Source organism: Saccopteryx leptura, chromosome 5, assembly GCF_036850995.1.
Source record: "Saccopteryx leptura isolate mSacLep1 chromosome 5, mSacLep1_pri_phased_curated, whole genome shotgun sequence".
NCBI classification, from domain to species: domain Eukaryota; kingdom Metazoa; phylum Chordata; class Mammalia; order Chiroptera; family Emballonuridae; genus Saccopteryx; species Saccopteryx leptura.
Window position 1 is genome coordinate 35,766,050 of NC_089507.1, and position 16,042 is coordinate 35,782,091.

General features: G+C 39.5%; 1 protein-coding gene across 6 annotated transcripts in view; it reads right to left on the minus strand.

The window, feature by feature from the left end:
- Positions 1-16,042, minus strand: part of FRYL (FRY like transcription coactivator) — a 290,359-nt gene that overhangs the window by 121,474 nt on the left and 152,843 nt on the right. For all 6 annotated transcript variants that reach the window (XR_010751659.1, XM_066386291.1, XM_066386290.1 and 3 more), the window contains 5 exons: positions 13,018-13,071; positions 7,843-7,982; positions 6,862-6,958; positions 570-649; positions 101-181 (listed from right to left, as the gene is read on the minus strand). Coding sequence is in view for 5 of the 6 variants with exons in the window: in XM_066386291.1 (XP_066242388.1) it covers positions 101-181; positions 570-649; positions 6,862-6,958; positions 7,843-7,982; positions 13,018-13,071 (452 nt within the window). In the remaining variant the exon portion in view is untranslated. The remainder of the gene's footprint in view (positions 1-100; positions 182-569; positions 650-6,861; positions 6,959-7,842; positions 7,983-13,017; positions 13,072-16,042) is intronic.

The following is a 16,042-nucleotide window of genomic DNA, read 5'->3' on the forward strand; positions in this document are numbered from 1 at the left end:
CTCTATAAAAAATATAGTTGGTTTAAAACTGTCAGTGTCTATTACATTGGTAATAAAGCATTCCAAAAAGAAAGCAGAAATCAAAATCAGGGAGACTTACTTGGATTGGGTCAGAACTCCTATCACCTCCGCATACAAATCTGCAATAATGTGCACATTCCCAGTGTTGGTTCCTGAATATCTAAAATAACGAGAGAACAAATGTATTATTCATTAAAATTTTCTACAAACTCTCTTAATAAATCTAAAACTTTCTTAATTGAGTATTGTAAAATTTTCTGAGGATTCCTTTATAGGATAATAAAAACCACATAATTTTTCTCCTATCTCTAGATGTTAATTTGCCATGAAATTTAACGTTCTGATTCTCATAAATCCAATCAATGGTTTTCAGAATTATTTTTATAAAATCGTTCCTAGAAGTATTTTGTATGAATTCAAAAAAAAAGAAGAAGGCAATTGTTCTGGACACTAAAAACAAATGATTGATGAGAGTGCAAAGTACATTTAAACAGTCTAAACCCAGACCACAGAGTAAAGCAACAATCCAAAGTTAGTATTTTACTTACCCTTCCTTATGTTTAAAGTGCTTGAAAGCTAAGTTTAGAACTTCATGAACTAAGGGATCGGGCACAGGATGAACAGGAATCTGGAATTAAAAAAAAATCAAATAAGAACTAACTAGATTAGAAATCTTTTATGAGTAGTCTTATCATTTTAACAAATTAAATCAATAGTAATTTTAATTCTCATGATATGCTCTATTACTAATCTGACAATCTTCCTTTTTTCTAAAAGATAGTATTTCTCTAAGAATTTAGCTGAAAATCTATTTCTTGAGGATTTGAAGGAGAGCTATTTAAAATAAGATAATGTGCATGGCCTGTGGTGGCAAGTAGATAAAGTGCCAACCTGGTATGTTGAGGTGGCCAGTTCAAAACCCTGGGCTTGTCCGGTCTGGTCAAGGCACATACAAGAACAACCACTGAACAACTGAAGCAAAGCAACTATGGGTTGGTACTTCTCACTCCCTGTCCCTCTCCTCTCTCTGTAAAATCAATAAATAAAACCTTAAAAAAAGATAATGCATTTCTTACAAAGGAAAACCAATGTACTAGGAGGAGAATGAATTTAGTCCTGAATAATGACCAGTAACTAATTCTAAACTAGTAAATATGAGAGACATCAGAGAAACATAATTACACAAATTGTAATAAGGGACAAAATTTCTAATAAGTAACTATTCCCTTCTATTTATTCATCTCGCTGAGAAGGTGACTAAACCCACACACTGAGAACACTGGCAGACCTTGTAAAGCACTGTGCCAAGCAGAAGGAGGCACGGCAACAGCCGCAGCTGTCAAAGGCTCCTGCTGAATGAAGCCTTACTGCAAGCTCAGTGCCTGTACTATGGCCTCACCGTGGCTAAGTGGCTCAGTATGTATTGTTGACTACAGAAGGGTGAGAAAGAGCATTTGTCTCACATTTCCTAGAAACTGGACTGTCCTAAAGGCCTGTACCTGAAATCCAATTTGAAAAAAATGCACTATGAGAGAGATTCTTATACTGCTCTATCACAAAATCAAATAAAGATCAAGTTAGGAAGCAGCTGTAATCCAAACTCTACCTTTCTACATATCAGAGAACCTTTCAAAATTAACATAATGATACAGGAAAGAAATGAACTTTATTCACTACTTTGTGGAAGCTGAGATATTTAAATCCCATGTTAACAATAGGGCAGAAACTAAATTTTTTCTACATAATAAAGTTCAAGAATTCAGAGATGCTGGTAGAATAGTAAACCTTTGTCCCTCATTGGTAATCTGAAATTTTAAACCCAGAATTTCTCTAGCATTAGGGATACTTAACTAGAATTTTATGATTGACTGGATAATTACAAGAAGCTTTTCAATCTCTTATAGGCAAACACATCCAATTATTACAAAAGTGTAACAATCACTTCTTATCAATACAGGAATCTCAGAATAATACAGGCTGATAAATGAAATAGAGGCATGGCAATCTTTTCCTTGGTACCCTGAGCACCCCACGATTTCTCTCAGATTAAGAAGAAACTAAAAACAGTATCCCTACAATGCTCCCTTAAACCTACACCAAGCTGTTCAATTAATTATAAACTATAGCCAAACCATTACACAATAAATAAAAACATTTTCTTCACTGTAATGATAAAAGTATAGAAAGACCATATAGATTTTGGGTTAGTGTAATCAAACCAAGATTTCTCTTTTCAGTAGTTATGCATCATCCTTGTGGAAGTTCCCACTTCCTCACCTGTCATTTGCAGGTAAGAGAGCTGACCCCTATACTGACCAGCTCTGAGAGAATGCAAAATCCGGTGTATTACAATTAGAGACTGATTTTTGTCCTCTCACCTTCCCCAACCTTCTCCAAAAGGGACCAGGTCAAAAATCTTACCTCCTGGGAATGTAGGGGAGACAAAAAGAACTAGATATTGAGGACAAGGCCTAGTAGGGAAAAAGTTCCAAGAGCCAGAGCCCATCAGGGAAGCAGGGAGACAGATGTATTCTCCCAGCTTCATGTTCCCTGGAATAAGTCAAACAAATAGGCCCCAAGGTAGCAAAGAAGTTACTGGAATCATTGCTGTGTTCCTAGTCAGTCCTGTGATTACCTTGTTGATAGTTAAAATACAGAAGACATCTACCACTAGGGGACGGGCTATGTTTGTCTCAGGCTGCTGATCCCAGAACTTACTTCAGAACTGACAGTGCTCCCCAAGCAGGCTGGCTCAAGACCTTTCAGTGACCTTGCAATAATGCACCACTGCGTTTTACAGGACTAAGCTTTTCCTGCCCTACTTACTCGACTGTGTTGTGGTTTTACACGTTGATTTCTTCACAGAGATGTGAGGTGAGCTCTAGGTCAGAGATCTAAAATACACGGGACTTAAACCTAGACTTTCTCCTAAATGAAGTCTTTATTTGCTCCAGTTATGCCCTAGATCTAACAATGACAGCTGGGACACTACTTAGCCATGGTGTGTGCTCTTTAGAACTATCCCACTACTGCCACCAACAACCCTTTTTATGTGTCTTCGTGCCTGGCTGGGATTATTTACAATACTTTTAACAGCCTTGCAAGATAGATATTTGTCCCTTTTTTACAGGTGAGGGAACTGAAGTCCTGAAGTCAGTGTGTGCTTCCCTAGGATGTACTGTGTGCCCACATAAAGATGCATTTAGTAAATGAAAAAGTATGGAAAACTTCCAATTTTTTCCCATTAGAAGAGAAACAGAAGCGAAAGGAGAAATGTATCTTTATCTTTAATTGGGGGGGGAGCACAATCTCTAAAAAATTTTATTCAAAGAATGAATGTTATCAGAATGCACAGATATTTCTGAGCTCCCTATTTCTCCCCTTATTTTCAATAGCAAAAAATATCACCCCAAACTGAATCAAAAAACTGGAGGGAATCCTATTGTACTTTAGAGAAAAGGTTCTACTTTCATGGAATAATATTCCCATCTCTAATATCAAAAAATTATCAAATCTATCATTTGTGTGATTTTTAGAAGCAGCACTAATTCTACTTGAACATTCAAGAAGAATGTACCCTAAAGAATGTCCAGGTTTTATTTGAAGGCCATTCCTACCACCACCTCCCAAAATTTAATGCTTTTATCACATCACAAAAGTGAAAAACACCAAAAGTAGGCTAAGATATGGATACTGGGTATCAGTGAAACTCATTCATTACCTAAAAGACCAGCTGTCAACACAAAGGAGAATAAATTCATGCCTCCGCAAAATTACAAATAATCCTATAACTTTAAGAGCTGCTTGTCAACACCTAAAATGGTGATGTTAAATCCTAAAGATCTATTCCACCTTCTGATACTTCACAACAGCACTGAGAAGACAAAGCCAAGAGCTTGAAATGACTCACAAACCTGGTTCTCTAATCTTTGTTTCAATGAATACATACTCTAAAATTCAATATTAAAAGAAAACTGTTTCAAACTTTCTAAATGCTATATTGCTGTTTAAACATGCTTTTAGTGTGGATTTTAAAAGTTGTAGTCAGCTATGACCCCAAAATTATTCTTCTTTCTTGAAAAAATGAAATTAGTCCTCCATATCTTGAACCAATATTGTTCCCACAGTGAATCACACCAATTTCATCACATTTATACTATCTCAATCCTCCATCTAACTTGTTATGATTGAAACTTTAATATCACAGAATGCTGGCTGGCCATTTCACCTAATTTTGCATCTCTGACTTTATCAAATATTTTATTTTAATTTTTTTTATTTTATTTATTCATTTTTAGAGAGGAGAGACAGAGAGAGAGAGAGAGAGGAGAGAGAGACAGAGAGAGAGAAGGAGGGAGGAGCTGGAAGCATCAACTCCCATATGTGCCTTGACCAGGCAAGCCCAGGGTTTTGAACCGGCAACCTCAGCATTTCCAGGTCGACGCTTTATCCACTGCGCCACCACAGGTCAGGCTCAAATATTTTATTTTTATTATCAAAGGGAGAAAACTTGGAGTAATAAAATGAACCAGCTTCATAGTCTTCAGCAAGTCACTACAACTAAGATCATTTCTTCAACTGTAAAATGAAAATGAGATAACATTTATTGGGCACTTTCCATGTCCCAAACAGGCATCACTGTATTTAATTCCCATGAGTCTACAAAAATGGCACTATTATCATCCCTCCTTTAGAGAGGAGAAAGGAGTTAGTAGATAATAACTTGCCCAAGTTACACAGCAAGTAAATGGCACAGCTGGGGTGAAAACGCCTGCCATGACTAGCTCCAGAATTTGTTACAATGACCAGCTGATACAAAGGATATAGAGTCTTTATGCACTATGAAGAGTTCTAAACAAGTGTGATTATCACTGAAGACATAACAAATTACTCAAGAAACAAATAATTTGCAATATATGAGGTCAAGGACTAACCCACAAGAAAGATTTACTCCTCCTTAAGACCGAACCAACCATATATCAATACTTCAATGCTCCGGAACTGTTTAAATCACATTTTAATATGTGTATATTATGTGGGGCAAAGTAAAAGTCTTATTAAATTCAAGATGTATTACATTGATTGCTTTCTAGATCTATTGAACCCTACATCAGCTTGACACTAAAGAAAATTGGGTTAGTTTTTCATGATATTTCAGAAAGTTCTATTGATTTTTACTTCATTTTATGTAGTTTTATAGTTTTAAAAAAGCTAAAAAAGATGCCTTTTACTAGGAAAGAATAAAAAACCACTACAGGTTTTTAAATAAAGTATATCTATGTTCTTGGTGATATATTTTATTCTTTGATGGGTGCATTTGAATGAAGATATGAGCATAATGATAAAACAGAGACGTGGGTAAGTGAAAACGAAACTAGAGGTTGGAACAACGCAGCGACAGCCAAATCCAAGATTAGCTGTCAGTCACTTTCTCACACTTGAGCCGCGTGAACCATGAGTCTCCAAGGATTTTGTGGAGGAGTCTTGAAAAATGAGCCCACTGAAAGAATTCTTATGGTTACATATCCTGATTTTTCTTCTAGCATATCTATCTGGATTATTTTGGAGGAAGAGGATGAAGATGAGAAGGAGAGAAAAGGACAGAAGAGGAAGCAGAGGAGAAAGAAAAACCTCCAGGGGGTTGCCTTTGTGTTGAAGTTCTGAAGCCAGTAATTAGGGAGAGCTTTCAGATGAGCGGAGACACTGATTTCTAAGCAGAATCATGTCAGCAGAAGCAAAGGGGAAAAGGCATGATGCAGACAGATCACTCCCGACGGTCTGTGCAGCTTCTCCTGCTGGAAGACGAAACACTATACATGTAACTAAGCAGAAGTGCAAGTGCTGGTTACCAAACTAATGAGCTACACCGAGCTCACAAGAGATGCCAGGGATCAACCACAGTGAGCCCCAGTAATGTCTACCCACGGTGTGCAGCCAGGTCTGGTCCCAGCTCCTCTTAACCCTAGTTACATCAGGGTCTTAAGAGCCCAGCTAAACCAAGAGAGCACAAGAAGCAACTCCGGCCTGTAAGCACAACTCCCAGGAGAAATTTCTTTCCCATATTTACTAAAAAACCTTTAGGATGGATATATATTAAAGTGATTTTACATTTGATTAGCTCATTTATCTATTTTACATATTTTAAATTACTTTTATTTGCAGATTACAGACATTGTCAAAAACAAAGGTGAACTATAAATGCTTACATAATTCAGATATTTTTACATTGGCTACGTCCAAAAAACAGACTATTAACTTTCATATCTTACATGTGCTGTTTGTCATATTATATGTTCTATTCCACTTTATACTACAAAGTAAACTCCCTGTCCAAACTTGTAATGTGCAAAATACAATTTTCCTTTTAGATTTCCGAAATGTTTTCAACACTACAATGTGCAGGGCTGGAAATATATGGGGCATCTTTGACAATTCAGTCTCACCCATGTGAAATCACCCCCTGCCTCGACTATTACCGCACAATTATTACATGTTGAAATGCAGGCTTGAGGGCTTCGAAGAAAGCCTTTGAAAGGGGAAGTAAAAAAGGACCAAAAGAGGTGAATGACAGGCATACTGCACTTGCAGCTAAAGGCCCGTATTTAACCCACTTTGCTAACATGACTTCTGTCTTGGATGGCTCACAAAGGTAAAAGGAACAGAAGTGACAGGTATAGGAGATGAAAGCCTCAGGCAACTTAACAGGTGTAACTCAATTACAGGAGTTGACGTGCACCAGAATTTTAGATATAACATCTTAAATAAGGAAACTGAAACATGAAGGCAAAATAAGAAAAAAAGAATAAGAAATACAGACTTTGCAGAAATAGAAGTGCTTACCTGCTTTAGAACTTCAACTAAAACTAAACAAAAAATGAAATCTACTGCTAAGTCTCTCCTTTCAAGAAGATAATCTCTCTCACGTTGCTGTTCATCCCTGAAACAAGAATCCCAAATTAGGACTGTGCTTAGGATATAAATTTTAAGATAGGTATTGGTTATACAGTACTTCCAATTATTCACTGAGTTCCCAATATGTACAGTGCCTTACAGCAAGTGTACAAATGTTCTTAATAACCCATTGTATATATTACATGTTCTCATGTTCCATCTCTCTTGTACATTAGAAATTTATACCCACATTTCATTATATTATGTCAGAAACCAAATCAAATCCAAAAATATAAGAGAAAAAAATATTTCAAATTTCATTTAGAAAATATAACCCTGTTCCATATTTGATTAGCATTATCTTTGTATTAAGAACTGAAACAAAAATATAACTTTTCTGATGAAAATATAGCGCCAGGTAACTTTCTCAGAATTTAACATGAAAATTCACACTGGCATCTACTGCAGTCCATTTCTAAACTGGAGACTATCATCTGAACACGAGCAGATGTTTCACTAAAAGCCATGATCTCCCTCAGGTATTTGAAAAAGTTCTAGGATTTGAGCATCGAAAAGGATCTCATGGTAAATAGTATAGGGTTCTGACAGTCTTCTTGTATCACCACCACTGCTTCCCTTCACAAACCACAGGAATAATATTTTTAAATTTTTTTCTATGACTATTAAAGCTCCTCACAACTACTGAAATTTGGTTTTGCACAACCTGTACGGCTGCTCCTACTTTACCTGATACCCTCTCCTGATTTACAGTTTAAGTTTGGACTATCCTCTTACTACCACTTTATGACAAAAGAAATCAATGTCTTTACTAGAAACCAAACAATTACAATCTTCAGAGGATACCACCATTGCCCCCTTTATTGGAAGTGTTTCGATCCCAGGCAGAACAGTGAAAAATGAGCCACTTACCCCTTAGATTTTGTGCTAGACCGAGGCCTATACTCATAAGATTCATCTTCAGTCCCATTCTGACGTCTGTACCAGTCAAACAAGGTGCGAAGTAAGGAAGGGAGACAGTGCTCTGCTACTGAGCTCATAGAGCTTATCAACTGAAAATACAAGATATTACCAGAAGATAAAATACCACATCAAAGTACCACGCTACCAACTATATAAGCAATCGCTTAAAAATAATTAACATTCCTAGAATAAGCAGGTTAACTGAAAGCAATAAATGTATTTTAACATGTAAAAAGGGCTACAGGGGCCCTAGCCAGGCGGCACAGTGGAAGGAACAGAGTCATGGCATGGGGAGGCTGCAAGTTCAATCCCGGATCAGGACACATCTGAGAAGCAACCTATGAGTGCACAACCAAATGGAACAGCTAAGTAGAACAACAAATCAGTGGGGGGGAAAAACTTTTTTAAGGGCTAGGGACACAGCCAAGTGGTAAATTGGGCGAAGTTCCCCTACTATTAAACTATTACACTTCACCCAAATCCATTCAGGTTAACTCAAAGGCTTTCTGCCTTCTCCCAACCTCCACACGCTACTCACATATATAGAAACATCAATAATATTCTTGATTAAACACAAGGATACTTCTGGGAAAACTGATGCAGAACATGAAAAAACAAAACCAGTCCTGGCCTGGAGCTCAGTGGGTTAGGAACATCACCCTGATGCCAAGGTTACAGGTCTGGTTCCCGGTCAGGGCACACATAAGATTAACCAATGAACGCATAAATAAGTGAAACAACAAACAGAGCTTTCTCTCTCTTTCTCTCCCTTCCTCTCTTTCTCTAAAAAAAAAAAAAATCAAATAAAAATTAAAAACAACAATAAAAAACTGACCAGTTCCTCCCTCTTCATGTGAAAAAAGGTTCTAAGATGTTGCCACTAGAATAAAGAGATGTAGAATAAAGAAAACTGTATTTTGTTAGAAGTATGGGAGAAGCTTCAATTTACTCTGTACTGCTATGATACAGAACAGAGAATTTAATTACATAATTAACGTAATACTCACAAATAAACATATTAGAAATATGTTGTACACAAGCTTTCAAAGCTTAAAATATATAAATGGACAGCGTAAAGATAATGTAGTAAGATTAACAATTGCTCCTCAATTTGAGGCACCCCTAAAACTATCTGTATTGTAATAAGTATCCAATTCACTTCATGAATGACCGCCACTTGCCTTAGTGGTGGTAAGAGGTACAGCAGCTACGGTCAGCAGTCCCTAAAGTCACTTCATCTTGAAAGTTCTCCCCAAAAATTCTCTCCATAAGAAATTCTATATCTGATTCAACTCATTGCTCACAAAACTAATAATTTTAAATCAGCCTACAGTGTCACATTTACTTTTTAAAAACTTTTATTTATTGATGGATTATAAAGATAGAGAGAGAGAAATATCAACTTTTTGTTCCACTTATTTATGCATTCATTGGTTGATCCTTGTATGTACCCTGACCAGGAATCAAACCCACAACTTTGGTGTAGCAGTACAATGCTTTAATCAAATGAGTACCCAGCCAGGGCTTCATTCTGTTTTTCTTAAATAAAAAACATAAATACTCTAGGCCCTGGCAGGGTGGCTCAATGGTAGAGAGTTGGCTCGGCATGTGGAAGTCCCAGGTTCGATTCCTGACCAGGGCACACAGGACAAGCGCTTCTCTGCTTCTCTACCCTTCCCTTCTCCTTTCTCTCTCTCTTCTCCTCCCACAGCCAACGCTCCATTGGAGCAAAGTTGGCCCCGGCACTGAAGATGGCTCCATGGCTTCTGCCTCTGGCACTTAGAATGCCTCTGGTTGCAATGGAGCAATGCCCCAGAAGGGCAGAGCATCGCCCCCTGATAGGCATGCCTGGTGGATCCTGGTCAAGCACATGCAGGAGTCTGTCTCTCTGCATCTCTGCTTCTCAGTTCAGAAAAATACAAAAAAAAACAACCCCAAAACAAATAAACAAATAAAACAGTAATACTCAAGGTCTCATTCAGTTCTGTGACTATAGGCAGTATCAGTTCATGAAGATAAACTGATAACTCTACCAATTACAATTTTAATTTTCCTAATATTTTATGTTCTCCATATAACTTCAGACTGTACTATATCTAGAAAAATAGAAAAAAACATTACAGTTTATTTGATTGTATAGGCTGTTCTTCTCTTTTTCATTCCTTTTAATCATGGTTCTATTTACAAATTACTAGAATTTGACAGGTAAATAATTTCTAATACAGAAAATTAAAAGTAAAACATTCTAATTTTAATTAACTGCTTTTTTCATTTATATTTTATTAACAATCAACCATAAGAATCACTGAAAAGGAGGAAACGATTCATTAATAAAGAAGGGACGGCCCTGGCCGGTTGGCTCAGCGGTAGAGCGTCGGCCTAGCGTGCGGAGGACCCGGGTTCGATTCCTGGCCAGGGCACAAAGGAGAAGCGCCCATTTGCTTCTCCACCCCTCCGCCGCACCTTCCTCTCTGTCTCTCTCTTCCTCTCCCGCAGCCAAGGCTCCATTGGAGCAAAAATGGCCCGGGCACTGGGGATGGCTCTGTGGCCTCTGCCTCAGGCGCTAGAGTGGCTCTGGTCGCAACATGGCGACGCCCAGGATGGGCAGAGCGTCGCCCCATGGTGGGCGTGCCGGGTGGATCCCGGTCGGGTGCATGCGGGAGTCTGTCTGACTGTCTCTCCCTGTTTCCAGCTTCAGAAAAATGCAAAAAAAAAAAAAAAAAAAGAAGGGACCATAAAATACCATCTGCTACTGTAAATGTATATTTAAACAGTTTAAAAGCACACATAGCTATTTATTATGAAAAACATCAAGCTATGATGCATGATCATTTATAGTTTTATTAATCACTTTACATAAGAAGATAGATGGAAATTTTTCTTAAAATCTTGTTTAATAGAATTTCAAATTCTGATTATATATTCATTTATTCATCATTAGTGAAGTAATCTAAATAATTTAATAATAATATATTAATAGTTATTAATTACTAGCAATAATACCTTTGTGATGACATTAAGACATGAAAAGCAGGCCCTCAGTGGTAGAGTGTCGGCTTAGCATGCGGGAGTCCCAGGTTCGAGTCCCAGAAGAAGCGCCCATCTGCTTCTCCACCCTTCCCCCTCTCTTTCCTCTCTGTCTCTCTCTTTCCCTACTGCAGCCAAGGCTCCATTGGAGCAAAGTTGGCCCGGGCGCTGAGGATGGCTCTATGGCCTCTGCCTCAGGCGCTGGAATGGTTCTGATTGCAGCAGAGCAACGCCCCAGATAGGCAGAGCATCATTGCTCCCTGGTAGGCATGCCGGGTGGATCCCAATAGGGCGCATGTGGAAGTCTGTCTGACTGCCTCCCCATTTCCAACTTCAGAAAAATACAAAAAAAAAAAAAAAAAGACATGAAAAGCATTATATTAGGTGATCTGATTATTACTATAAATAGAGGATTAGCTTCCTATATTTACGGCTTTTTCTTAGACGAGTGGCTATTTACTAAGTGTATGTATGCATCCAGAATTACCCAGAGGGATGCTGTAAAATACAGGTGCCAGAGCACTACTCGGACCCAGCAGAACCAGAGTGAGATCCAGAAACAGTGCTTTGTTATGTCTCCACCACGTGATTTTAACCAGTCATCTGTATCTATCTAATCTACTAGACTAAAAACACTAACATCAATTTCCTAGATACATGATTATAAGAAAAATAGCTCAGGAATACTAGATGGCAATAGAAAGCTAACCTGGGTTATTGGTTTTTGCAAACAATCAGCATATAATAAAACAATTCTTGAGCAAACATAATTATAGCAAAAATAACATTTGATTAAACATTTCATTTCAGCAAGAGGAAAGAATTAACATTAGAGAAATACCACACTAACTTTTAGATATTGGCATTCTATTTAAAGAGGGTTTGGGGGTGGTCATTGTATATCTTCTTTTCAAATTTCTTTTGCTTTCTGACACAGAGAGGGTCCACGGGGCCTTTGCACAAGCACAGCTAGAATTACAAGGAGCAAGGATGGGATGCAGTTAAGGCCGCTTGGAGTAGTCCTCAACTGCTGGGGATGGGAACTGCAGTTAAGTGCTCTAGGCCCCAATCAAGCAAGTGCACAGCTCATAGCTCACTCTACTTCTTTTTTATTTTTTTTATTTTTTTTGTATTTTTCTGAAGCTGGAAATGGGGAGAGACAGTCAGACAGACTCCTGCATGCGCCCGACCGGGATCCACCTGGCACGCCCATCAGGGGCGACGCTCTGCCCACCAGGGGGCGATGCTCTGCCCCTCCAGGGTGTCGCTCTGCCGCAACCAGAGCCACTCTAGAGCCTGGGGCAGAGGCCAAGGAGCCATCCCCAGTGCCCGGGCCATCTTTGCTCCAATGGAGCCTTGGCTGCGGGAGGGGAAGAGAGAGACAGAGAGGAAGGAGGGGGGGGGGTTAAGAAGCAAATGGGCGCTTCTCCTATGTGCCCTGGCCGGGAATCGAACCCGGGTCCCCCGCACGCCAGGCCGACACTCTACCGCTGAGCCAACCGGCCAGGGCCTCTACTTCTTTTGTTAAAAAACAAACGGCTAATTTTAGGCTGAATCTAGCTAGATATATAGGATCAGTAAACAAAGAAATTTCTTTTTGTTTTTGTGACAGAGACACAGATAGAGACAGAGGGGGGACAGATAGGGACAGACAGGAAGGGAGAGAGATGAGAAGCATTAATTCTTCCTTGCAGCACCTTAGCTGTTCAGTGATTACTTTCTCATATGGGCCTTGACCCCGGGGGTGGAGGGGCTACAGCAAAGGGAGTGACCCCTTGCTCAAGCCAGTGACCTTGGGTTCAAGCCAGTGGCCTTGGGCTCCAGCCAGCAATCATGGGGTCATGTCTATGATCCCATGCTCAAGCCAGAAACCCCACGCTCAAGCTGATGAGCCTGCGCTCAAGCCAGAAGAGCCTGTGCTCAAGCTGGCAACCTCAGGTTTTGAACCTGGGTCCTCTGCATTCCAGTCTGACGCTCTATCTACTGCACCACCATCTGATCAACGGAATTTCTTCTTAATACTAGCTAGATTTGGACCAGACTATTAGGACAAGCATTTTCCTTTCAGAAAAAAATATTCCCCTAAAATGGACATACCTGGTCAAACTGAAGATCTTCACCCCTCTGGAGAGATCTAGACAATGGCTTCTCCTACAATTAAAACAAATATGCATATACAAAGTATTAGAAATATTTCATATGATAAACAGTGTAGAATTGTGAATTGGTTTTATGTTTTCATTTGTATTTAGATGTTTCGTTAATTCAAACAAAATTTAATGTAATTAGTTTAACCTGAAATATCCATAGTGTGAATGATCTCTTTTGTCAGTCTTTTATCTACCATATTTCTCCATGCAAAAGATGCTCCCATGTATAAGACGCATCTTAATTTTGGGGCCCAAATTTTGAAAAAACAAAAAGTATTACATAAAGTTATTGAACTCAAGTTTTATTCATCATAAAATTCATACAACTCATCACTGTCAAAATTCCCATTCATTAGCTCAGTGGTAGTCAACTTGGTCCCTACCGCCCACTAGTGGGCATTCCAGCTTTCATGGTGGGTGGTAGTGGAATAACCAAAGTATAAATAAAAAGATAGATTTAACTATAGTAAATTGTTTTATAAAGATTATTCTGCCAAACTTAGTGAAAATCCGATATAAAGTACTTGGTAAATAATTATTATTATATGCTTTAACTTGCTGTAACTCTGCTTTATAAATTTTATAAAGTAAAGTTACTTCCCTACTTTATAAATCACCATTACTGTGGAACTGGGTGGTTAGAAAATGTTACTACTAACAGAGATACAAAAGTGGGTGGTAGGTATAAAAAGGTTGGCTACCCCTGCCTTGTCCTCATCTGTGTCTGATGACGAATCACTGTCTTCATATATTGCCTCGTCCTCAGTTCCATCTATGGCAGGGGTCTCAAACTCAACTCAGCATGTGGGCTGCAGAGCAAGATCACAGCCATTTCGGCGGGCCGCACTAGGTCTACAAAAGGCAACTGTTACGCAACACTTTTCAGTGTCACAAAACGACCAGAAACTGTAGTTCACATCACAACTGCTGTTAACTAAGCTAATATCTAGCTAGGATGCTAGAGAAATGAAAAATACAAGTAGGCCCCTAGGCTTACTTAATTTTATCCAAAATATTTTGAACCTCGTGGATTAGTCTGCGGGCCGCACAAAATTGTTCGGCGGGCCACATGCGGCCCGCGGGCCGCGAGTTTGAGAACCCTAATCTATGGCATTTGAAATGCCACAACCACTGTATAAGACACACCCAGTTTTTAGACCCCAACTGGGGGAGGGTGCATCCTATACATGGGGAAATATGGTACTTACTGCTGGCCCCTCCACAATTCCTTAACTTACTGAATATAAGAGATGTTTGAATTAAGTTCAAATATATGATAACTGGCTCTTTTGTTCAGATTTTTAGGTTGAACTTCTAAATTTTCTACATTATGCTTTTTCATTGAACTTTTTATATTAAATTGTACCATAATGAAAAACGCCCTTCTTTCATGAACCTAGAATTATGTATATTTTGAAGTTTGTCTATCCAATAGTGTCTCAATTTCTTTTTTTTTTTTTGTTTTGTTTTTTGTTTGTTTGTTTGCATTTTTCTGAAGCTGGAAACGGGGAGGCAGTCAGACAGACTCCCGCATGCGCCCGACCGGGATCCACCCGGCATGCCCACCAGGGGGCGATGCTCTGCCCCCTCTAGGGCGCCGCTCTGTTGCATCCAGAGCCATTCTAGGGCCTGTGGCAGAGGCCACAGAGCCATCCTCAGCACCTGGGCCATCTTTGCTCCAATGGAGCCTCGGCTGCCAGAGAGGAAGAGAGAGACAGAGAGGAAGGAGAGGGGGAGGGGTGGAGAAGCAGATGGGCGCTTCTCCTGTGTGCCCTGGTCGGGAATCGAACCCGGGACTCCTGCATGCCAGGCCGACGCTCTGCCACTGAGCCAACGGGACAGGGCCTAATTTCTTTGTTTTATTTATGATTAATCTTCATGAAAATAAACTCACAAATGTATTTATCAATGAAATGTAAAAATTCCTCATCTAACTATCAGAAAATTTTATTTCTAATATAAATGGGGTAAGGAAAACACCTGAATTCCACATTTTACCTTCTTAATAGGGAGGAGTTTTTTTAGCATGTCCTTGGCACTTACTTGAGCCTTCACAGACTAAGCATACTTTGGTAATTATCATGCAAAACCAATCTACAAACCATTCACATGCAACATGATGATGCTGTATAATATACGCAGTTGATTAGCTCTAAAATTTAAGTAAAACAGGAAGTCTCATAGACCACTTTCTAAATGTTTGAAGCTAAAAATAAGAGGACTGGGTAAACAACTGTTTAAGAGATTTAGCCCCTCCCACTCCCTCCTCTCACCCAATCTGCTTATCTGGCTGCCCAGCCTTCCACATAACCTAGGGAAACTGCCCTTCTTAGCAAAGGGCAAAAAGGAGAAATGCCAATGGGGGATTGCTTTACAGTTAAAGATGAAGTATCACACGAAAGACAGGGAGATTAAGCAAACATTTGCATACCAAATAGCGAAACCTTCAGATTCCGGGCAAGCTAGCAGCTGAGCCTAAACCCTCCCTGGGAACTGGAGGAATCTCCCCTGGACACTCTGAGCAGCCCCCAGAAGAAGATCTGACATTGATGGTGTGGATGATTCCCCCGGAAGGCCACAGTCAGAAAGGTCCCTCCACGTATACTAGGCTTCCCATCCACTACTGAGAGCCTCAATTATAAAACGTTCTGATAAACGTGAGGAGAAAGCAAAACTAACAGAAAAATGTAGTTTGGAGGAAAAGATGAACATGAGATCACACACAGAGAAAAACTCTTTTTTAAAAACATATATATTTAAAATTCTCAAAAATTAGTGGAAATTGCAGTTGTAAAACTGCTGGGCCTGGTGCACTCTCCCTCCAGGAGCAGGACCTGCCTTTCCCTCCTTTGCCCTCCTCCCCCACAGGCATGCATCTCCGAACCCCGAAACTGGCAGGCAGGGGAGCAGGGCAGTGGCAGCTTGTGCAGGGCTAGACCCCCTGTGTCCAAGGCCCCCTTTGCTCTGACTCC